The sequence below is a fragment of the Eleutherodactylus coqui genome, chromosome 6, assembly GCF_035609145.1.
Source record: "Eleutherodactylus coqui strain aEleCoq1 chromosome 6, aEleCoq1.hap1, whole genome shotgun sequence".
Taxonomy (NCBI): Eukaryota; Metazoa; Chordata; class Amphibia; order Anura; family Eleutherodactylidae; genus Eleutherodactylus; species Eleutherodactylus coqui.
Window position 1 is genome coordinate 89,221,729 of NC_089842.1, and position 19,826 is coordinate 89,241,554.

General features: G+C 42.3%; 1 protein-coding gene across 1 annotated transcript; it reads right to left on the reverse strand.

Annotated features, from left to right (window-relative positions):
* Positions 1-280: 280 nt before the first annotated feature.
* Positions 281-13,932, reverse strand: RABAC1 (Rab acceptor 1). The gene is made up of 6 exons (XM_066607149.1): positions 13,802-13,932; positions 10,320-10,422; positions 4,729-4,938; positions 2,477-2,574; positions 1,320-1,421; positions 281-745 (listed from the first exon to the last, which is right to left on the reverse strand). Exons 2-6 carry the CDS (start codon positions 10,385-10,387, stop codon positions 660-662), a joined length of 564 nt encoding a protein of 187 aa, XP_066463246.1. The 5' UTR covers positions 10,388-10,422; positions 13,802-13,932; the 3' UTR covers positions 281-659.
* Positions 13,933-19,826: the final 5,894 nt, after the last annotated feature.

Below are 19,826 nucleotides of genomic sequence, written 5' to 3' on the forward strand. Positions count from 1 at the left end.
AAAATTGTGGCAAAATTTTTGCACAATTTAGGCCATGTCCCTTTTTTCAGGAAAAGTATCAGACAGGGTCTAAAAACACATAGTAAACATGGTGCAAAGCAGGTAATACAGTTGTAAGGCACAATTTGCACCAGAAAACGGTTGTATTTTGAATAGTAAATCTGCCCCGGCATGTATACTGCGTTCTGAACAGCGGGTTCATGAGTAGCACTCACACAGTGATTAGACATGGCTACTTCCCAATCTTACTGCTGTGGTGAGGATAAAATATAGCAATAAATGGAAGGCTAGTGTGTTTATTACAATATAAGGTTACAGATCACAAAACGATAACTTCATACATACAGCAGATATGAGCTCTTACTGGAATCAGCAACTCTGCCTTTATAAAGTTGCTGATCAATAAATACACTTTGAAACCACTTATCTCGGTTTTATTTGTCAACCTGGTCTATTAAACCCATCAGTACCCTTTATATTCGCAGATCTTCCATAAAGGGTTGCTGGCCGACAGTCATTGTGCAAAAGTTGCTGGAAAGTGCCCACTGGAGGATTTTAAGAAGGAATAGGGAAAATGACATAATATGGCAAGAATTCAAACGTACAGTTCAATCGGTCCCAATGGTGGCACCATGTGATGGGACCGCAGCCAGAACGCTTTACACTGGTTCCATCTGCAGCTCCTCAAAATCTCCTTCGATTTCATGGAATGAGGCGTGGGACCCGATGACTACAAGGGTGGCACCTGGGAGAAAGTGGAGGATAGAATTAAAGTTCATAAAACTCTATAGGAATATAAGAGATACAAGTAGGTACTACTGTAGCAGAGCTGAATCAGCCATCATTTTAAGACAATAGGTGAACAATATAATAGAGAAGTACCAGGACTTACTGCCTACAGAATAGTATAGTCCTGTACACAGACAGTAGGGGTTGTACTCTGCCTCTGACTGGAGGGGGCCCACAAACAGTCTCAGGGTGGTTATCTAAAAGCTGTTGCAATACTACAACTCCCAGCATGCCCTGACTGCCTTATGGCGGCCCCTCCCAGCTGTCTAATCCTGGTGTGTTGAGAAAGATGACCAGGATTACGCAGTTTCGGAGAGGGTGTGGATAGCACTTTACCTACACTAAAGATGAGGACTATAGGGTGTCCCTGTTAAGGACCACTCTGCAAAAGCTGGAATTGTCTAGTAATAACAGCGACATGATTTACATATTACATTAATTCTATGTCACATAATAAGTCATTGTGGATGTTGTAAGTGTTACACATGTCAGTAAATAACAGTGATCACCCATGTAATACAAATGCCTACCGAGAACCCAGAAGACCGCAGCACCTGCTCCGGCAAGCCAGAAAAATGGGAAGGAGACAGCGCCTGCCAAGCCATACTGATGGGCTGTACTCACTTCTCGCCCTGCAATCATAAAATAAGTTATTATACCATAGTTTGAGTCAAACACATGCTATATGAACACTGCTATACCATTTACGTGTGAATTACATAAAAAGCAAAGTAGTACCTTTCTAAATACATTTCTTATCCAGTCTCGATCCTCAGCTACATTCTGTATTAAGGTCCATTTACATGTAACGATTATCGCTCAAACGTTGTCTTTTGAGTGATAATCGTTGCGGGTAAATGCTACCATCGTTTACTTTTTGGCCAAATGAGGATTTTTAAGTGAGCATAAAATCCATTGTTTGGATGGATAGCTGATAGCAGGGACAGCAAAGCTGCAAAATCTGGACTATTACAGATTAAGACTCCACACAGTGTTCTGCTTTTTACATGCATGATCACTGCATGCACATATTTAAATATTGCTTAATGGTGTGTTCATATATAGCATAGCACCATTATGACATGGATTCGAGGCACATTGCGCTGTGGATTTTGATGCAGGTATATATCATAATCAGCACCATTTGATTTCCTCTGCAGAAAATCCACACCAAATGCACTATGTATGAACTCACCCTACTCCGCAGGGGCAGATTTGCTGCAGAATGTCTGCAGCAGATCCAAAGTGTAAAATCTGTAAAAAAAACACCATTTGGTGCAGATATTGTCGTGATTTGTTTTTTACATGGAATTTAACCCCTCATTTGAAGAGGTGGAAACTGCACTGAAAATCTAGTGCTATAAAGGACATGCTGCAGATTAAAATCCCACACAATTTCCGAAGAGGATTTGCTTCTGCAGCATGGAGATGTAGAGATTTGGAGAATCTCATCCGCTCCGATGCTGCTGTAAATACGGAGGATTTTCCATGCAAAAAGTCTGAACTGAAAATCCCCAGCAAATCCGCCCCATGTGGACATACTCTTAGGGTGGGATTGTAAACCAGTGGTGGTCAGCAGAGGTCTGACCGCCTGCAGCTACAATGTCTAACTTATCTATCAGACATAAACATATCTCTCAGTCCTGTACATATATTGTAAGAAACGTTAACTCATATCTCAGCTTACCAAAGAGGACCATCTTGGACTGGAGGGTCTTCAGGTAAATGATGTAACAGGCACCAAAGAACACGGCAATGGCAATGAGCAGCATAGGGCTGGTGATACTGTGACGACAAGAAAATGATGTTAGAGGGGGGTTATTCAAGGCATATCTGAAGATATGAAGTTACAATAGGATTAGTGCTTTCCTCTTCTGGCCACCGGGAATATAAATCAGGGATCTTAAATATTCTACGCACTTTTCAGTTTTATGTTCTCTGCTGTCATATTATTTTAGAGCCACTTCTTAGTTCTGTCGGAATGCGTATCAAAAGAGGATACAAGAATGCAGGAAGGTGGCGGTCATATCGGCTATCAGCAGAGTGAGGAGGCCCAGCTGACCGCTGGGCAGTATACATGCCAAGGCAGCTGTACGACGCCCAGGAAGATGGGGCAGGAGAGTAACACTGGAGACTACCTAGAGCACAGTGTGCAGCAGGTAGTCAGAGAAGTGCAGCCATCTTTGTTTGTCCAAGGCTGGGTCGCTTTAAGCCACAGGTCTTTACAAGTGCGTTTTTTTTTCCAATTAAAGCGGTTTTCCAAGTAATATTCTTTTGTTAAAAGTCCATTCTCCACGCAATAAAATAACTAACTAGTTTATACTCGCCTCTGACTGCTTTTTCAGTGGTGCTGCAGTGATCGAGCGCCTAGCCCTGTTGGTTGCAGTGCCTGCGACGTACCATAAACAGACTGGGAAGCCTGTAAAAATGGCATTAGAGGCGAGAGTCAGAGCAGCGGCGCCGGACACAGAAGGTAGAGGCGAATATACGCCGGCTATTTTACTGCATGGTTAACGGACTTAAAAAATATACTACTCAGAAAATCCCTATAAAGCTATTTCTTACCTAAAGCTATAGTTTCTAGACCTCCATACCTAAGGTAGTATGTAAGGGCACATATGGATAGGGAATCATGTATATACTATATAAATTAAATATACACTGCATGTTCACTATATGGATATAGTATATAGATTCCTTTTTGTATAACAGCAACATTTCTTTCTTCCAAGCTCATCACATTAGCTGCCTGTAGCAGTCTCCTCTCTGATCGGGCACACAGGAGGGGGGTGATGGCCAGAACACACAGCAGCACCAGAAATCTGACCTGAAACAAACTTTACAGTAATCACCATGCCCGATCCCACGCCCGGGAGCAGACGGCACGGTGTCTCTTATACCTGGACAAATGCTGAGTAAGATGTCTGTATTGGGATCGTACTGACAGACCTGTGCAGGAGTATGCGTTGCTGTTCTGAAGTAGGAGCTTAGATCTACGCGGCTTCTGTATGGGGTATGGGTTTCTGTGACGTAAATGTAAGTATTATAGACAATCAGGGGTTAAAGGAGTTGTCTGGTTGTAAACTATTAATGGTCTATCTTCAGGATAGGTCATAAATAGTAGGGGACTGTTGCCTCGACCTCCTGCAGGCCAGCTGGTCGCCGGGCCAGTGCACTCTTGTGCTGAACTGAATTCTGCAGGAAGCAGACAGCTCCGTTCTTACACCAGTGCGCAGGCTTAGTATTGCAGGCAGTGTTACTATTGAAATGAATAGGAACTTTGTCTGCAATACCAAACCTGGCCACTGCAGTAAGAATGGAGCTGTCTGCTTCCTGCACAGCAGCCTGAAAAACAGCTGAGTGGCAGGGGGTCCTAGGCAACGGACCTCTGCTGGTCTACTATTAATGGCTTATCCTCAGGATATGTCATCAATAGTTTACAATCAAGCAACCGCTTTAAAGCAAATGTTCATCTCTGAAATTCATTTAACAGTTTGTATACACAGTTATTTAATGAGTGATTACCGAGCTGAAATCTCCCATAAACCTTATTCTGGTGCTTTACACTGTATTATCTCTACAGTAGACACTAAACAGTGTCTAGTGCATTACAGGAGCTCAGCTTGGCTGTTATGGGTGTCCCTGTCAACAAGCCTGTTCACCATCTCCAAAAACAACTAGCAGAATGGTGAGTTCAGCTCTGGAGCATAATAAAGGCTCCTAGAATATAGTACAGTCCGGATCAGCTTAAGAGAAGTAATGAAATATTTTTACAAAGTGACTGAACTTCTATCCATCTAACCTATCTGTAAATGCTGCCCAAAGGAGAACATATGCTCTAACATGGGTGAAGCCCTCCATGCTGCAAGTTTAATGAAGCCCATGATAGGAGAGGGAATAGGGTGATGCCAACAACAGCTGTCAGTCTGCAGTACTCACATGCAGTACAGGATAAGCCCAAGGAAAATGAAGATGTAGTTGCTCTGAAAATGTTCCACATTTCGTGTCACCCGCTTACACAACTCTCCAAAGTTCTGTGGCCGGGTGAAGCGCCTCTGATCAACAAAGTTATTCCATGGGCGGATGTGGGCGCGACGTCGATCAAACCAGTCCTTTGCGTTGGCTTGGGTTATCATCTTGGGAAAGATCCTGTGGAGAAAGAATGCAGGCTGCCAATGAGAGAATGACGAGGAGCGCTGCCACTCAATTACCCCTTACCCAAAATCATCATTTCATGAAGCAGATACACAGGCTGATATGTAGCTCTGGTCTCACCAGCTACAAGGTTCTGGGCGTACAGTCAGCCATTGTGTCTGGAATTACAAGCACATGAAACACTACAAACAACTCTTCCAGCAATTCCCCCATTAATCTCCTGCTGTTCCTTGATCACATTCTGTCACATTTTGCAACCAAAACTGTAAAATATGCATTTTTTAAGGTAATAAAATAATTTCCAAATTAATCAAATATTTTATAACATTTGTCAATTTGTGAGCCGGGTCAGCCATGTGCCCTTCTTTTATATTCTTGTACATAGGGGGCAGTATTATAGTAAATACATTCTTGTACATAGGGGGCGGTATTATAGTTGTTACATTCTTGTACATAGGGGGCAGTATTATAGTAGTTCTATTCTTGTACATAGAGGCAGTATTATAGTAGTTATATTCTTGTACATTGGGGGCAGTATTATAGTAGTTATATTCCTGTACATAGGGCAGTATTATAGTAGTTATATTCTTGTACATAGGGAGCAGTGTTATAGTAGTTATATTCCTGTACATAGGAGCAGTATTATAGTAGTTATATTCTTGTACATAGGAGCAGTATTATAGTAGTTATATTCTTGTACATAGGGGGCAGTATTATAGTAGTTATATTCTTGTACATTGGGGGCAGTATTATAGTAATTATATTCTTGAACATAGGGGGCAGTATTATAGTAGTTATATTCTTGTACATTGGGGGCAGTATTATAGTAATTATATTCTTGTACATTGGGGGCAGTATTATACTAGTTATATTCTTGTACATAGGGGGCAGTATTATAGTAGTTATATTCTTGTACATAGGAGCAGTATTATAGTAGTTATATTCCTGTACATAAGGGGCAGTATTACAGTAGTTCTATTCCTGTACATAGGGGGCAGTATTATAGTAGTTATATTCTTGTACATAGGAGCAGTATTATAGTAATTATATTCTTGTACATAGGGGGCAGTATTATAGTAGTTATATTCTTGTACATAGGGGCAGTATTATAGTAATTATATTCTTGGACATAGAGGGCAGTATTATAGTAATTATATTCTTGGACATAGAGGGCAGTATTATAGTAGTTATATTCTTGTACATAGGGGGCAGTATTATAGTAGTTATATTCTTGTACATAGGGGGCAGTATTATAGTAGTTATATTCTTGTACATAGGAGGCAGTATTATAGTAGTTATATTCTTGTATATAGGGGCAGTGTTATAGTAGTTATATTCTTGTACATAGGGGCGGTATTATAGTAGTTACATTCTTGTACATAGGGGGGCATTTTTATAGTAGTTATATTCTTGTATATTGGAGGTAGTATTATAGTAGTTATATTCTTGTATATTGGAGGTAGTATTATAGTAGTTATATTCGTGTACAAAGGGTCAGTATTATAGTAGTTATATTCTTGTACATAGGGGGCAGTATTATAGTAGTTATATTCTTGTACATAGGAGGCAGTATTATAGTAGTTATATTCTTGTACATAGGAGCAGTATTACAGTAGTTATATTCTTGTACATAGGAGCAGTATTATAGTAGTTACATTCTTGTACATAGGAGGCAGTATTATAGTAGTTAAATTCTTGTACATAGGAGGCAGTATTATAGTTGGTACATTCTTGTACATAGGAGGCAGTATTATAGTTGGTACATTCTTGTACATAGGGGTCAGTATTATAGTAGTTACATTCTTGTACATAGGGGTCAGTATTATAGTAGTTATATTCTTGTACATAGGAGGCAGTATTATAGTAGTTATATTCTTGTACATAGGGGGCAGTATTATAGTAGTTATATTCTGGTACATAGGGGTCAGTATTATAGTAGTTATATTCTTGTACATAGGGGGCAGTATTATAGTAGTTATATTCTGGTACATAGGGGGCAGTATTATAGTAGTTATATTCTTGTACATAGGGGGCAGTATTATAGTAGTTATATTCTTGTACATAGGAACAGTATTATAGTAGTTATATTCTTGTACATAGGAGCAGTATTACAGTAGTTACATTCTTGTACATAGGGGGCAGTATTATAGTAGTTACATTCTTGTACATAGGAGGCAGTATTATAGTAGTTATATTCTTGTACATAGGAGTAGTATTATAGTAGTTATATTCTTGTACATAGGGGACAGTATTATAGTAGTTATATTCTTGTACAAAGGGATCAGTATTATAGCAGGTATATTCTTGTACATAGGGGGCAGTATTATAGTAGTTATATTCTTGTACATTGGGGGCAGTATTATAGTAGTTATATTCTTGTACATTGGGGGCAGTATTATAGTAATTATATTCTTGTACATAGGGGCAGTGCTATAGTAGTTATATTCTTGTAAATAGGGGCAGTGCTATAGTAGTTATATTCTTGTACATAGGGGCAGTGCTATAGTAGTTATATTCTTGTACATAGGGGCGGTATTATAGTAGTTACATTCTTGTACATATGGGGCAGTATTATAGTAGTTATATTCTTGTACATAGGGGGCAGTATTATAGTAGTTATATTCTTGTACATAGGGGGCAGTATTATAGTAGTTTTATTGTTGCACATAGGGGGCAGTATTATAGTAGTTATAGTCTTGTACATAGGAGGCAGTATTATAGTAGTTATATTCCTCTATATTGGAGGTAGTATTATAGTAGTTATATTCTTGTATATTGGAGGTAGTATTATAGTAGTTATATTCTTGTACATATGGGGCAGTATTATAGTAGTTATATTCTTGTACATATGGGGCAGTATTATAGTAGTTATATTCTTGTACACAGTGGCAGTATTATAGTAGTTATATTCTTGTACATAAAAGGCAGTATTATAACAGTATATTCTTGTACATAGGAGGCAGTATTATAGCAGTTATAGTCTTGAACATAGGGGCAGTGTTATAGTAGTTATATTCTTGTACATAGGAGGCAGTATTATAGTAGTTATAGTCTTGAACATAGGGGCAGTGTTATAGTTATATTCTTGTACATAGGGGCAGTATTATAGTAGTTATATTCTTGTACATAGGAGGCAGTGTTATAGTACTTATATTCTTGTATATAGGGGCAGTATTATAGTAGTTATATTCTTGTACACAGGAAGCAGTATTATAGCAGTAATATTCTTGTACATAGAGGCAGTATTATAGTAGTTATATTCTTGTACATTGGGGGCAGTATTATAGTAGTTATATTCTTGAACATAGGGGGCAGTATTATAGTAGTTATATTCATGTACATAGGGGCAGTATTATAGTAGTTATATTCTTGTACATAGGAGGCAGTATTATAGTAGTTATATTCTTGTACATAGGAGGCAGTATTATAATAGTTATATTCCTGTACATAAGGGGCAGTATTACAGTAGTTCTATTCCTGTACATAGGGGGCAGTATTATAGTAGTTATATTCTTGTACATAGGGGGCAGTATTATAATAGTTATATTCCTGTACATAAGGGGCAGTATTACAGTAGTTCTATTCCTGTACATAGGGGGCAGTATTATAGTAGTTATATTCTTGTACATAGGGGGCTGTATTATAGTAGTTATATTCTTGTACATAGGGGGCTGTATTATAGTAGTTATATTCTTGTACATAGGAGGCAGTATTATAATAGTTATATTCCTGTACATAAGGGGCAGTATTACAGTAGTTCTATTCCTGTACATAGGGGGCAGTATTATAGTAGTTATATTCTTGTACATAGGGGGCTGTATTATAGTAGTTAATATTCTTGTACATAGGGGGCAGTATTATAATAGTTATATTCCTGTACATAAGGGGCAGTATTACAGTAGTTCTATTCCTGTACATAGGGGGCAGTATTATAGTAGTTATATTCTTGTACATAGGAGCAGTATTATAGTATTTACATTCCTGTACATAGGGGGCAGTATTATAGCAGCTATATTCTTGTACATAGGGGAGCAGTATTATAGTAGTTATATTCTTGTAAATAGGAGGCAGTATTATAGTAGTTATATTCTTGTACATAGGGGGCTGTATTATAGTAGTTATATTCTTGTACATAGGGGGCAGTATTATAGTAGTTATATTCTTGTACATAGGGGGCAGTATTATAGTAGTTATATTCTTGTACATAGGGGGCAGTATTATAGTAGTTATATTCTTGTACATAGGAGGCAGTATTATAGTAGTTATATTCTTGTACATAGGAGGCAGTATTATAGTAGTTATATTCTTGTACATAGGAGGCAGTATTATAATACTTATATTCCTGTACATAAGGGGCAGTATTACAGTAGTTATATTCTTGTACATAGGGGGCTGTATTATAGTAGTTATATTCCTGTACAAAGGGGCAGTATGACAGTAGTTATAGTCTTGCACATGGGAAGCAGTATTATAGTAGTTATATTCTTGTACATAGGGGGCAGTATTATAGTAGCTATACTCTTGTACACAGGGGCAGTATTCTAGTAGCTATATTCTTGTACATAGGGGGCAGTATTATAATGGTTATATTCTACCCCATCACAGGATAGCGAATAACTTTATGATCGGTAGAGGTCTCATGACTGAGAACCCCACTGATCCTGAGAACAGGGTTTCTGTGTCACCCTCTTTTCGGCACTATGGAGATGCTTCTCCTACCTGCAGTGATATCACATCGAATGAAGTAATGGCTGAGCATGTGTAATTGCTGCTCCATTCATTTCAATAGGGTACTGGAAAAAGTTTTTTGACTGCCATCATGCAGAGAAAGAACTCGGAACCCTCTGTTCCCATGCCTGTAAAGTGTCACAGGGGTGTAGTTACACTGTTGGAAGACTGATATTGGCCGGTTCTGCTCCTGGCTTGACTGCCATCCTGATGGCTTGGTACGTCATCATAAACCACTCCAGCAACAACCTGCAGATGGAGCCGGTGTCAGTACACTTCACCTCGCTGCGCATGTGTCGGTTGTGGTTTATAATCACATACTGAGATTGTGGGACGTCAATGAACCCAGTAGGAGCCAGCATGACCCCAACAGAGATTATGGTTCCACTGCTGAGACTCCTTATAGACATAGAAACAGCATCCTGGATTACAGATTAGCAGCATTTCTCATGACAGTTTCCCTTTAAATAAGGATCATAGAATGATAGAGTTGGAAGGGACCTCCAGGGTCATTGGGTCCAACCCCCTGCTCAGTGCAGGACTCATTGAGGTATCCCTGATAAGGAAAGGGTTAATATAAAAAGCCATTGGATTATTTCTTAGACAACCACAGGACACGACAATAACACAGTGATAATAGTTCCTACTTGTTAATAAGACCAGTGGATGCCTCTTCTGCTCCTCCATTTAACACATCCCCACTCTTCCCTGCCATGGTTAGTGCCGCTAGTCAGTGGCAATAGTCAACGCCTGCGATGAAAGTGGAGAGAGACAGAACTTAGTCTGAGCTGTCAGAAGATACGCCAAGCTGTGATAAAAATACTGTAAAATTCCTTTAATCTGAGAACGAGACCGTAACAAACAAGTGCCAAACTACTAAAACTTTCTGGATCATTTTTCTGCCAAATTAAAGGAATTTTAATGTATATTCTAAACCTAGAGGTTGTTCCTTATGTAGAGAAGAGCTGATTTATGTCCATAAGAGCATCATAAAAGCCATACTGCAGCTGTGTAAGAGAGGCGGCTGGAAATAACGGAAGGGAAAGCGCTGAAAGTGGACAGACACAGAACTTAAAGGGGTTGTCCCGCGCCGAAACGTTTTGTTTTTTTATTCAATAGGCCCCCCGTTCGGCGCGAGACAAACCCAATGCATGTGTTAAAAAAAAACCAAACGTTTAGTACTTACCCGAATCCCCGCGCTGCGGCGACTTCTTCCTTACCTTAGCAAGATGGCCGCCGGGATCTTCACCCACAATGCACCGCGGGTCTTCTCCCATGGTGCACCGTGGGCTCTGTGCGGTCCATTGCCGATTCCAGCCTCCTGATTGGCTTGAATCGGCACACGTGATGGGGCGGAGCTACGCGATGACGCGTAGAAGGGGGCGGAGCCAGAACTCCGCTCGTGCCGAGACCCAAGAGAAGGGAGAAGACCATTCTGCGCAAGCACGTCCAATCGGGAGATTAGACGCTGAAATTAGACGACACCATGGAGACGGGGACGCCAGCAACGGAGCAGGTAAGTGTATAACTTCTGTATGGCTCATATTTAATGCACAATGTACATTACAAAGTGCATTAATATGGCCATACAGAAGTGTATAACCCCACTTCCTTTCTCGGGACAACCCCTTTAAGAAAGCAGGCCGACCCCATTATAGTCAATAGGTACTGCCTGACGCTGTTCGGTTGCGTCCAGAGATGGAACCGTTCAGCCGTGGGGATTCTCCTCTCCTGCTTCCCGAACAGAGCAAGAAAGCGGAATCCCCGCCGGAGATGTAAAACCACCCTAACTGAGGAAATAGGCAGATTTGCTAATCTGCACCACAATTTCCTGTTAATTCTTCACTGTGGCAGTTCATTAGTGTGTGGCCATGAACATACAAGTAGACCGTGTGACGATCCGACAGAACAGGACGACACCAGCTTATAGACAATAAAGAAATTCTAAACACTTCAATATTTGGCTTAATGAAACATCTAGATGAAGAAGAGATATTCCTCGGCTGCTGCGTGCCTTACATTGTAGTCACCACTGAGAGGTCACCTCCCTGGGATGTTCCAGGATTTAGTCACTGACCGGGCATCCTGAGTAGGCAGGCACCTGGCACGCTTCAGGGATTAACCCTATAGTCACCAGGCCTAACATCACAAAGGCTTATGACACGCAGGACTGAATCCTATTCTCCTTACAGCATTCTTAGGGTTTTGATGGCAAGTAGAGAAAACACATCAATTCTGCCAGAGTTGGGTGGCTGTTTTGTTTGTTTGTTTGTTTTTTTACAGTGTTTATCATGCAACATAAATGACATGATACAGTTTTTCTGCGGGTCGGTATGATTACAACGATACCAACTGTATTACTTTTTTTAGGTTTTTCCACAATAAAAACCCTTTTTTGGAATAGTTTTTTTTGTTATTTCGTTGCATTTAGAGTCCCATAACTTTATTCTTCGGTGGACGGAGCTCTGAGGGCTTGTTTTTTGCGTGACAAACTGTAATTTCAACTGGTACTTTTTGGGGGTATACATGGCTTTTTTGATCAGATTTATTATGTTTTCTTGGGAGGCAAAATGAGCAAAATAAACATTTTTATGATGATACCAAGTATGTAGATTTTTTTTATACAAATAGGGGAAAGTGTGTAAAAAAAGGTTTTTTTTTTAAATACATTTTTTATGTCCCTATAGGGGACTTGAACCAATAAGGGCTCCTGACCTCGGGAGTATGCATAAATCGTTGCAGGTTTCCCCATAGCGTTTTACAATGTGTAAACATCAGCTCTGCCGGCAGACACTGCGTATGGCACTGCGCAGGCCCGCATAGCACACAGACACGTGCAGTGTGACTTTTTTCCCATAAATTCCCCATTTCATAGTGGGGATGTGTATGAAAACGCTGCCCATACGCAATATATCATGCATGGACAGTGTTTTATATGCTACGTATACCAATGTATAGGGGTACACAGAGAAATAGAGGACACTGCGATCTATTTCTCATGCGCATCCATACGCAGTATCTATATGCACATGTACAAATTGACTTTGATTGACATTGACTTTGATTGACTCTATTCGCCGTGTATCACATGGCCGTGCAGCGCACGCGTAGTCAAAACGCAGTCATGGACATGAGCCCTAACAGCTATGATAATGCATTGCAGTACTTCTGTACTGCAATGCCTTATCACTTCAGATAACAATCATGGGTAATGGCAAACCGGGAAACCAGTATCTAGTGTCCGATTGTCATGACAACCCATTGGCCCTCAGCGATGACGCTCCCTCTGTGACCCCTTTACGTGCCACAATCTACATGGGGATTAACAGTGGAGATTGACACTCATCAGTCCCAGCCTGCTCCTGCTGCAGAATGGCGCGGGTTCACTTCTGAGCGAGTGCCATCGACATGACGCAGGTTTACATCCCGATGCGTTGAGTACCTCTCTGCCAGGTTGTAAACTTACATCATATAGCGTTAAGGGGTGTTGTGAAGACTGGCCAGCTTTTCAAACTTTTACCCATCCAGTAACATAGTATGTAAGGCCGAATGAAGACATTGTCCCAGTGGATGGGTGAAAACTGATCAGTGGGCGTCTGACCACAGGGACCCCCAGCGATCCTGAAAACGGAGGTCCTGCCTTCCCCGTCCTCCTCGCCGCAGACCTGGCAGTGAGGAGATTGATGGCAGCGGCGCCACTTCATTATCAATGGGGCTGCCAGAGATAGCCGAGTGCAAAGTGCTCAACTACTTCCATCAGCCCCATTGAAATGAATGTTACAGTGCTGCGCAGGCATAACCGCCACTTGGGTGGGTGACATCTCCCAGAAGGAGGAATAGGGGGAAACGGACGCCCGTTTTCAGGACCGCTGGGGTCCCAGTGGTCTGACTCCCACCAATCTATCAGCTTTCACCCATCCAGTGGGCAAAACATGAAAGAATGTCCAGTCTCCAGAATACCCCTTTAAGAGAGATATGGCCAGCAACCCCTTAGACTTGGATTTTGGTGACTGCGTTTTACAAAAATCAGCTTCCCACCAGCTGCAGAGCTCCTGGTTACAGACGTCTGCACTACACTAGTGTCTGACCCACAGTAATCCCTGCCGGACAGCGAGCCCCAGCCACCTACCTCTCCTCCTCTATATGGCCGGAAGTGATCTGGCACAGGCCGGAAATAATAGACGAAAAACAATTCCCAGAGCGCTACTGCCATAGCAACGAATGCCACGACGACAAACGCGATGACGTCGCAGGGAATTGCTTTCTGGGAAATGTAGTTCTATTCACAATATAAACTACATATTGATTTGGCATTAAAAGCCACGCCCTCAGTTGGTTGCAGCCAATCAGACTGTGCCACTTACACTGATTGGCTGAAAACGGCCGCTTTTTCAGCTTCTAGCCGAGCGTTCAGCCAATCACGTCATCACAGGAGGAGAGCGGCTGTGCTGTGATTGGCGGGATAAGCCCCATTAGTTTTCTGAGGCTTGTCGTGGCCGGTTACCCGCTGCACCTCACAGTGTTTATGCATGCGGTTTCCACCTCTAAAAAACTAAAAAACTGCAGTAGTTCAGCACATTTACATGCGTTTTTTTCATTGCCATTTTGAGCATGCGTTTTCCTAGACCCTGTGGAGGATAACAGCAGAGCCTCACACACTGCCTAATGATAGCACCATCGATGTTACATGTGAAAGCACCACTTAGAATTACTTCACACATTTTTGTGACCTTTCTAGGAAATAAATAATAATCAAGGGTTAAAATAAGGAGTAACTGAGTACTCCCCGTCCGGCGCTGCAGCCCTGGTGCACCACATTGGAGAAGCGGTGGGCGGCCACGTGTGCCTGACCGTTCTGTCACTGACAGGCTTCAGCGGTGATTCTTCTATGGCCGCCTGGTGAAGACGGTGCTGAGAAGTCTGCCCTCAGCTAGCTGACTGGGCGCTCCAGCTTTCGTCCGGTTGCACATGACCGTATTTGCATTGCCTATGACCTGTGCAATGGCGTCTATGAAACTACATTGCTCCTCATTGTGCCGCTCCCACATACATATACTTACTGCGAATGTTAAAAGGACGCCTTATGTTCTATTTTTCCACGTATTGCGCACACAGGAGCCCTATTCTCTACGGGTATGTTTCGAACGCAATGCATATGCAATTAATTACTTTGCGTATTCGCAATATTTTTTTACGCATGCTGCTAGGAGACATGCGAAGGAAGTTGTAGGCAGACATTGCAGTAGCCTCTAGGGGCACCACACCCATCCAAGCTGTGGGTATCGGAGGCCATTATATACATACATACATACATACATACATACATACATACACGGACAAACTCACTGCTCCGATGCTTCGGACGGGGCTGCACAAAAGTGGAAAAAAACAGCCAACCTATAGTGGAGACCTGGTTCTCAGAGCGCCGCTCACAACCCTCACCAACACAGGAAAGTACAAGAGAATGGCGCCTGTGGGATCATGTGAGCGCTAGAAGGGGGGTTTCCATAGGGTTGGGCAACATATGTGTACATACGGGCACAAAAACGCACGCATATGCGGGTTAAACGCGGCAGATTGTACTCTACGTATTATCATACGGCCGTGTGAGCTCAGCCTTCATAGCACAGTATATGGTCTACATTTAGGTCTTATTACCTACATTGCTGCCACAGTACCCCCTTCCTTACATCTCGTATACACCATTGCTGCTGCCGCCGCCGCCCCCCTCGGCACGGTGAAGAGTCCGCCTTGCGGTACGGGTGCCATCTCCTCCTCACATCATGCCCATACCCTGTGTGTAATCACTGCTATCACAAGTCACCTAAACAGGAGTCCGATAGGAAAGGGTGATAATTAAAGCAGAACTTATTCAGAAGTTTGAAAATTCAAAAATTCTGACCGGATGACTTAGACTTCACACGGGGCAATAAACATAGAATACCAACATAGTGACCAAAATCCCTGTAGATATATGTCACCAAGGACTAAACATATACTGACACCAGAGGCGTAACTTGAAGCTCCTGGGCCCCCATGCAAAACCTGTAACGGGGCCCCCAACTATAATGTTTTATTCATAGTACTGGGCTCCCTATATGGAGAAGAGAGGCCTTATGGGCCCCCTAAGGCTCCTGGGCCCGGGTGCAACCGCATCCCCTGCACCCTCTATAGATACGCCCCTGACTGACACAATCCATTCAATGTATAATAACCAAAGATGGTTCAAAGCTTCTCGAGTAAACATACAGATGTACGGCGGGGTTCACATGAGGCGGACTTTCCACACAGCAATTCCACCAGCAATCTTATGCCCGAGACTAAACAGCAAAGTGGATGGGATTTGCAAAAATCTCGTCCACACGCTGCCGACAGTTGGAATTCAAAGCTGCGGCATGTCAATTGTATTGTTGTTTCCCCTGCTCTCTCCTCTCTATGGGGAGAGATTCCTGCAGCGGGATACAAGCGGACAAGCCGCTTCAAACCGGGTGGGGGTTTTGAAGCCACCTTTGCGCTGTGGAAATCTTACAGAATTTCCGTGCGGTCCCGCTGCGGACATTCTGCGGAATTTACAGAAAAAAGGATAAAATAGGTCAGCACTTCCCAATAGAAATATATAGGTGTACGGTAAACCACGGCTGCAACATACGATAGAAGCAAAAACCAAAAAGCGGCAACAGCAGGCAAAATACATTTGCTATCAGAAGTAAACATACCTATAATAAATACTCTAACCACATTAAATAATGCAAGGTTCTTGGTATATAAATTGATCAAATCATATCGGCCCATCTATCAACGTCCAGGTGACCAAGCTCTCAGATGGGTCCTAACGCTAATACCAGGTGGTTTAATCTCAACCTGGAAAAGATTGGTACCTACCTCTCAGAATGCTCCTCTCTTGGGTTCAAGCCTACAAAAAAACCAGGGCAGGTAGGATACCATCTACATGGTCCAATAGGAGGGACAGAAGGTAAATAGGCGGCAGGCGTGTACGACCAGGTGAAGGCAGCCAAAACTTCACAATATTTGTAGAAAAAAGGATAAAATAGGTCAGCACTTCCCAATAGAAATCTACAGGTTAAAGATTTAAACACCTGGTATTAGCGTTAGGACCCATCTGATAGCTTGGTCACCTGGACGTTGGTAGATGGACCAATATGATTTGATCAAATTATATACCAAGAACCTTGCATTATTTAATGTGGTTAGAGTATTTATTATAGGTATATACACCTCTGATAGTAAATGCATTTTGCGTGCTGTTGCCATTCTTTGGTTTCTGCTTCTATTCTGCGGAATTTACGTCTTGTGGGAATGCTGCCTAAGGCTAACTTAACACGGATGAATGCAATATCAGGCTGTGAATCACGTCTGATATCGCGCTCACTAACATGCGATTTCCCTGTGGATGCTAGGCATTTTTATATCAAAACCGCCTCTCATCCCTTCGGGAAGTAGTGATCCTCGCAGTAGGATCGCAGAGTGTTTCCCATGTATTTTCAATGGGTAGACCTCGCATCGCACTCGTGTGCACCATTGAAAACAATGTGAATGGGGTTCATATTCGTGCGTCTCGCAGGGCGAGATTCTCGCCCGTGTGAGGCCGGCGTTATGGTGTCATCTAGGTTCCGTTCTGGGTTCTAAAATCATGCAATCTTCCGCATAAAAGCCGGATACGAGGAGGAAACCAGCGCAGGGTGAACCATGCCGCGGGATAGCAGCTAACATCCTTGTTTTGCTTGCAGTACAAGCAGTTATGTCTTCCTGCCTGCAGAGATCACTGTTGTCTGTCTGTCAGATGCCCTACATGTATTATGTTTGGAGTACACCTACGTGCTTCACTAAATATCTGCCCCCACAATAACCAGTTCATTCATCTGAAAATCTCCACAATTGTTTAGACACATTTGTGTGAATGTGAATTGTATACATTTTTGTATATTTTGTGCTTAAAGTGGTATTCTTATTTTTCTCAATTGAGCCTGAGATGGGAATACTTGTCTGCACGTGGCAGACAAGCTGACCAGGCTTTCCAGACTATAAGACCGGGTTAACATGACCGGATCACAGCTGATTCCGTCTATGAGCCCGGCCAGTGACCCTGCGTATGGCGCGGAATTCTATTGCGTTTGATCGTGTATGCATGCAGGCAGTTGTGCGCAGTACAGCTTTTTTTTCTTGTTTGTATTGCCCACGCCATCGCATTGCGATGATGCGGATACCCGGAGTCCATACACAATGCAATTACGGGTGTATCCGCAACCATAGGGCACAATGGGATCTATGGTCATGGATTCCACGGTAAAATAGAGCATGCTGCAATTTTACTTCCACTCGCAGAATGCGCAATTCGTACCCACAAGTGTGAAGGAAACTTCAAAGCTACATGGCTTTCAATGCCCACAAATTACCGCGGACAGCAATCGCGGAATCCGCAATTCAAATCCGGTCGTGTGAGACCGGCCTAAAGAAAATACATGTTATATTGGAAGACCAATAGAGCGCAGCGGTCAGATATACTATATAATAACTGAAGAAACAAACTCATAACAATTACAAAACTTTATTAAAAGTAAAAGTTATGTGAAAAGGACATAATAGTGCATTCATATTGAAAGTAAACTGCACCAAAGCCACATCGGCTGGCAATTAGAATATTGCCACACAATATCATGACTATATTAGAAATTCATGACCAATCTTCAGGATAGATCATCAATAGTCAATCGCTGGGCCTCACCGCTGGTTATAAGCTGAACGGCCTGGTCCGCTGTCAGTGCAGCAGGACAGATGTTTGTCACCGCAGACAGGATGGAAGCGCTGTAGCTGGATTTTCTCTTATTCAAATTAATGGGGGATGAAGCAGTTGTTACACTTCCACCTCTGACAGCGGGGACAGACGAGGTAGAGCAGCTCCAGCTCCCATTTCAATCCCCTGAGGAGAGGTCATCAATAGTTTCTGCCCAGAAAACCCCATTAAACAAGACAGATAAGGCAATGTGGAGGATATATGTCTATGGGGGGTCACAAGGGGACCCGTCAGCTGATGCTGTCTGCTTCCCAATCTGTTAGAGTCTTGCGAGTATACTCGGAGAAGACATGAACTGACAACACAGGCAGTGTGTGATCAGAATGAATTCTAGTTTATTCAAGCAAATACATCAGATTATATAGACCACTGTCCAGGCAGGATGTGCTTATCTCACGGTCAGTATATAATTGCAAGAATACATTCCTTCTTAATGAGCTATAGTTAAAGAGAAACTTAGAGACAGAACATCTTTTACCACAGATGTCCATGGTCCGCTGTGTCCGGCTACAAGAGATAAGAAAAACCTTGAGCAGCTTGAAGAAATCAGTTCTCAACCACCTGTTTCCTGTCTTCCCTAACCAAAGCATATTTTGTATTTCAACTATTTATTCTTATTTTGATAGCTTAGCAACAAAATTAACCCCTTACATCTCCCCCATTTGGACATAGGGTCCACCATCATGCTAGGTATCTCACCCGAGTGGTGCCGGCTCCTGCCAAATTCCCTAGAGTCATGTGGTGGTCCCAAAGTCCATCTGGGTTAAAGTTTAGCAAAAGCCTTTTCACTACAACGTGTGGTACAAGACGTGATTAACTTTAAAGCAATATATATATATGACAAGCAAAATCATCGCTACTTGAAGCATACCTTGTAAAATTCCCATGAACCACCCTCCTAAACCAGAGAACCAATTGGCAGGGTTCAAAGAACTAAATGTGTTACCCCACCAGCTATCTCTGGTTTCTGAGTTTTCATTTGATCATGCAAGCAGTTCATTCAACAGAACAGGAACAGCCAGGAAAGGAAAACTAGTGGCACCAGGTGTGTGTACAAGTCCAACAGTCTTTCACCTGTGAGGTGTTCAGTCCATCTACCAGTATTTGGTGGTGTCTAACAAAGTGGTTCTGGGCATTGTCATTTTGCACCCTCTGATAAGGGCGAAGCATCGAGTGAGGAGTCCAAAAAGTCCATCAATAAACAAAATGTCCTTCATTTTTCCTTCTCATAGGGGGTGAAGCAGAGCGTGAAAAGTCCCATTAGTCCCAAGACAAGCAACAGTTCCTTCAACTTTCACCGAAGTAGGTGTGATCAGCAGGACTTGATAGGGCCCCTTTAATC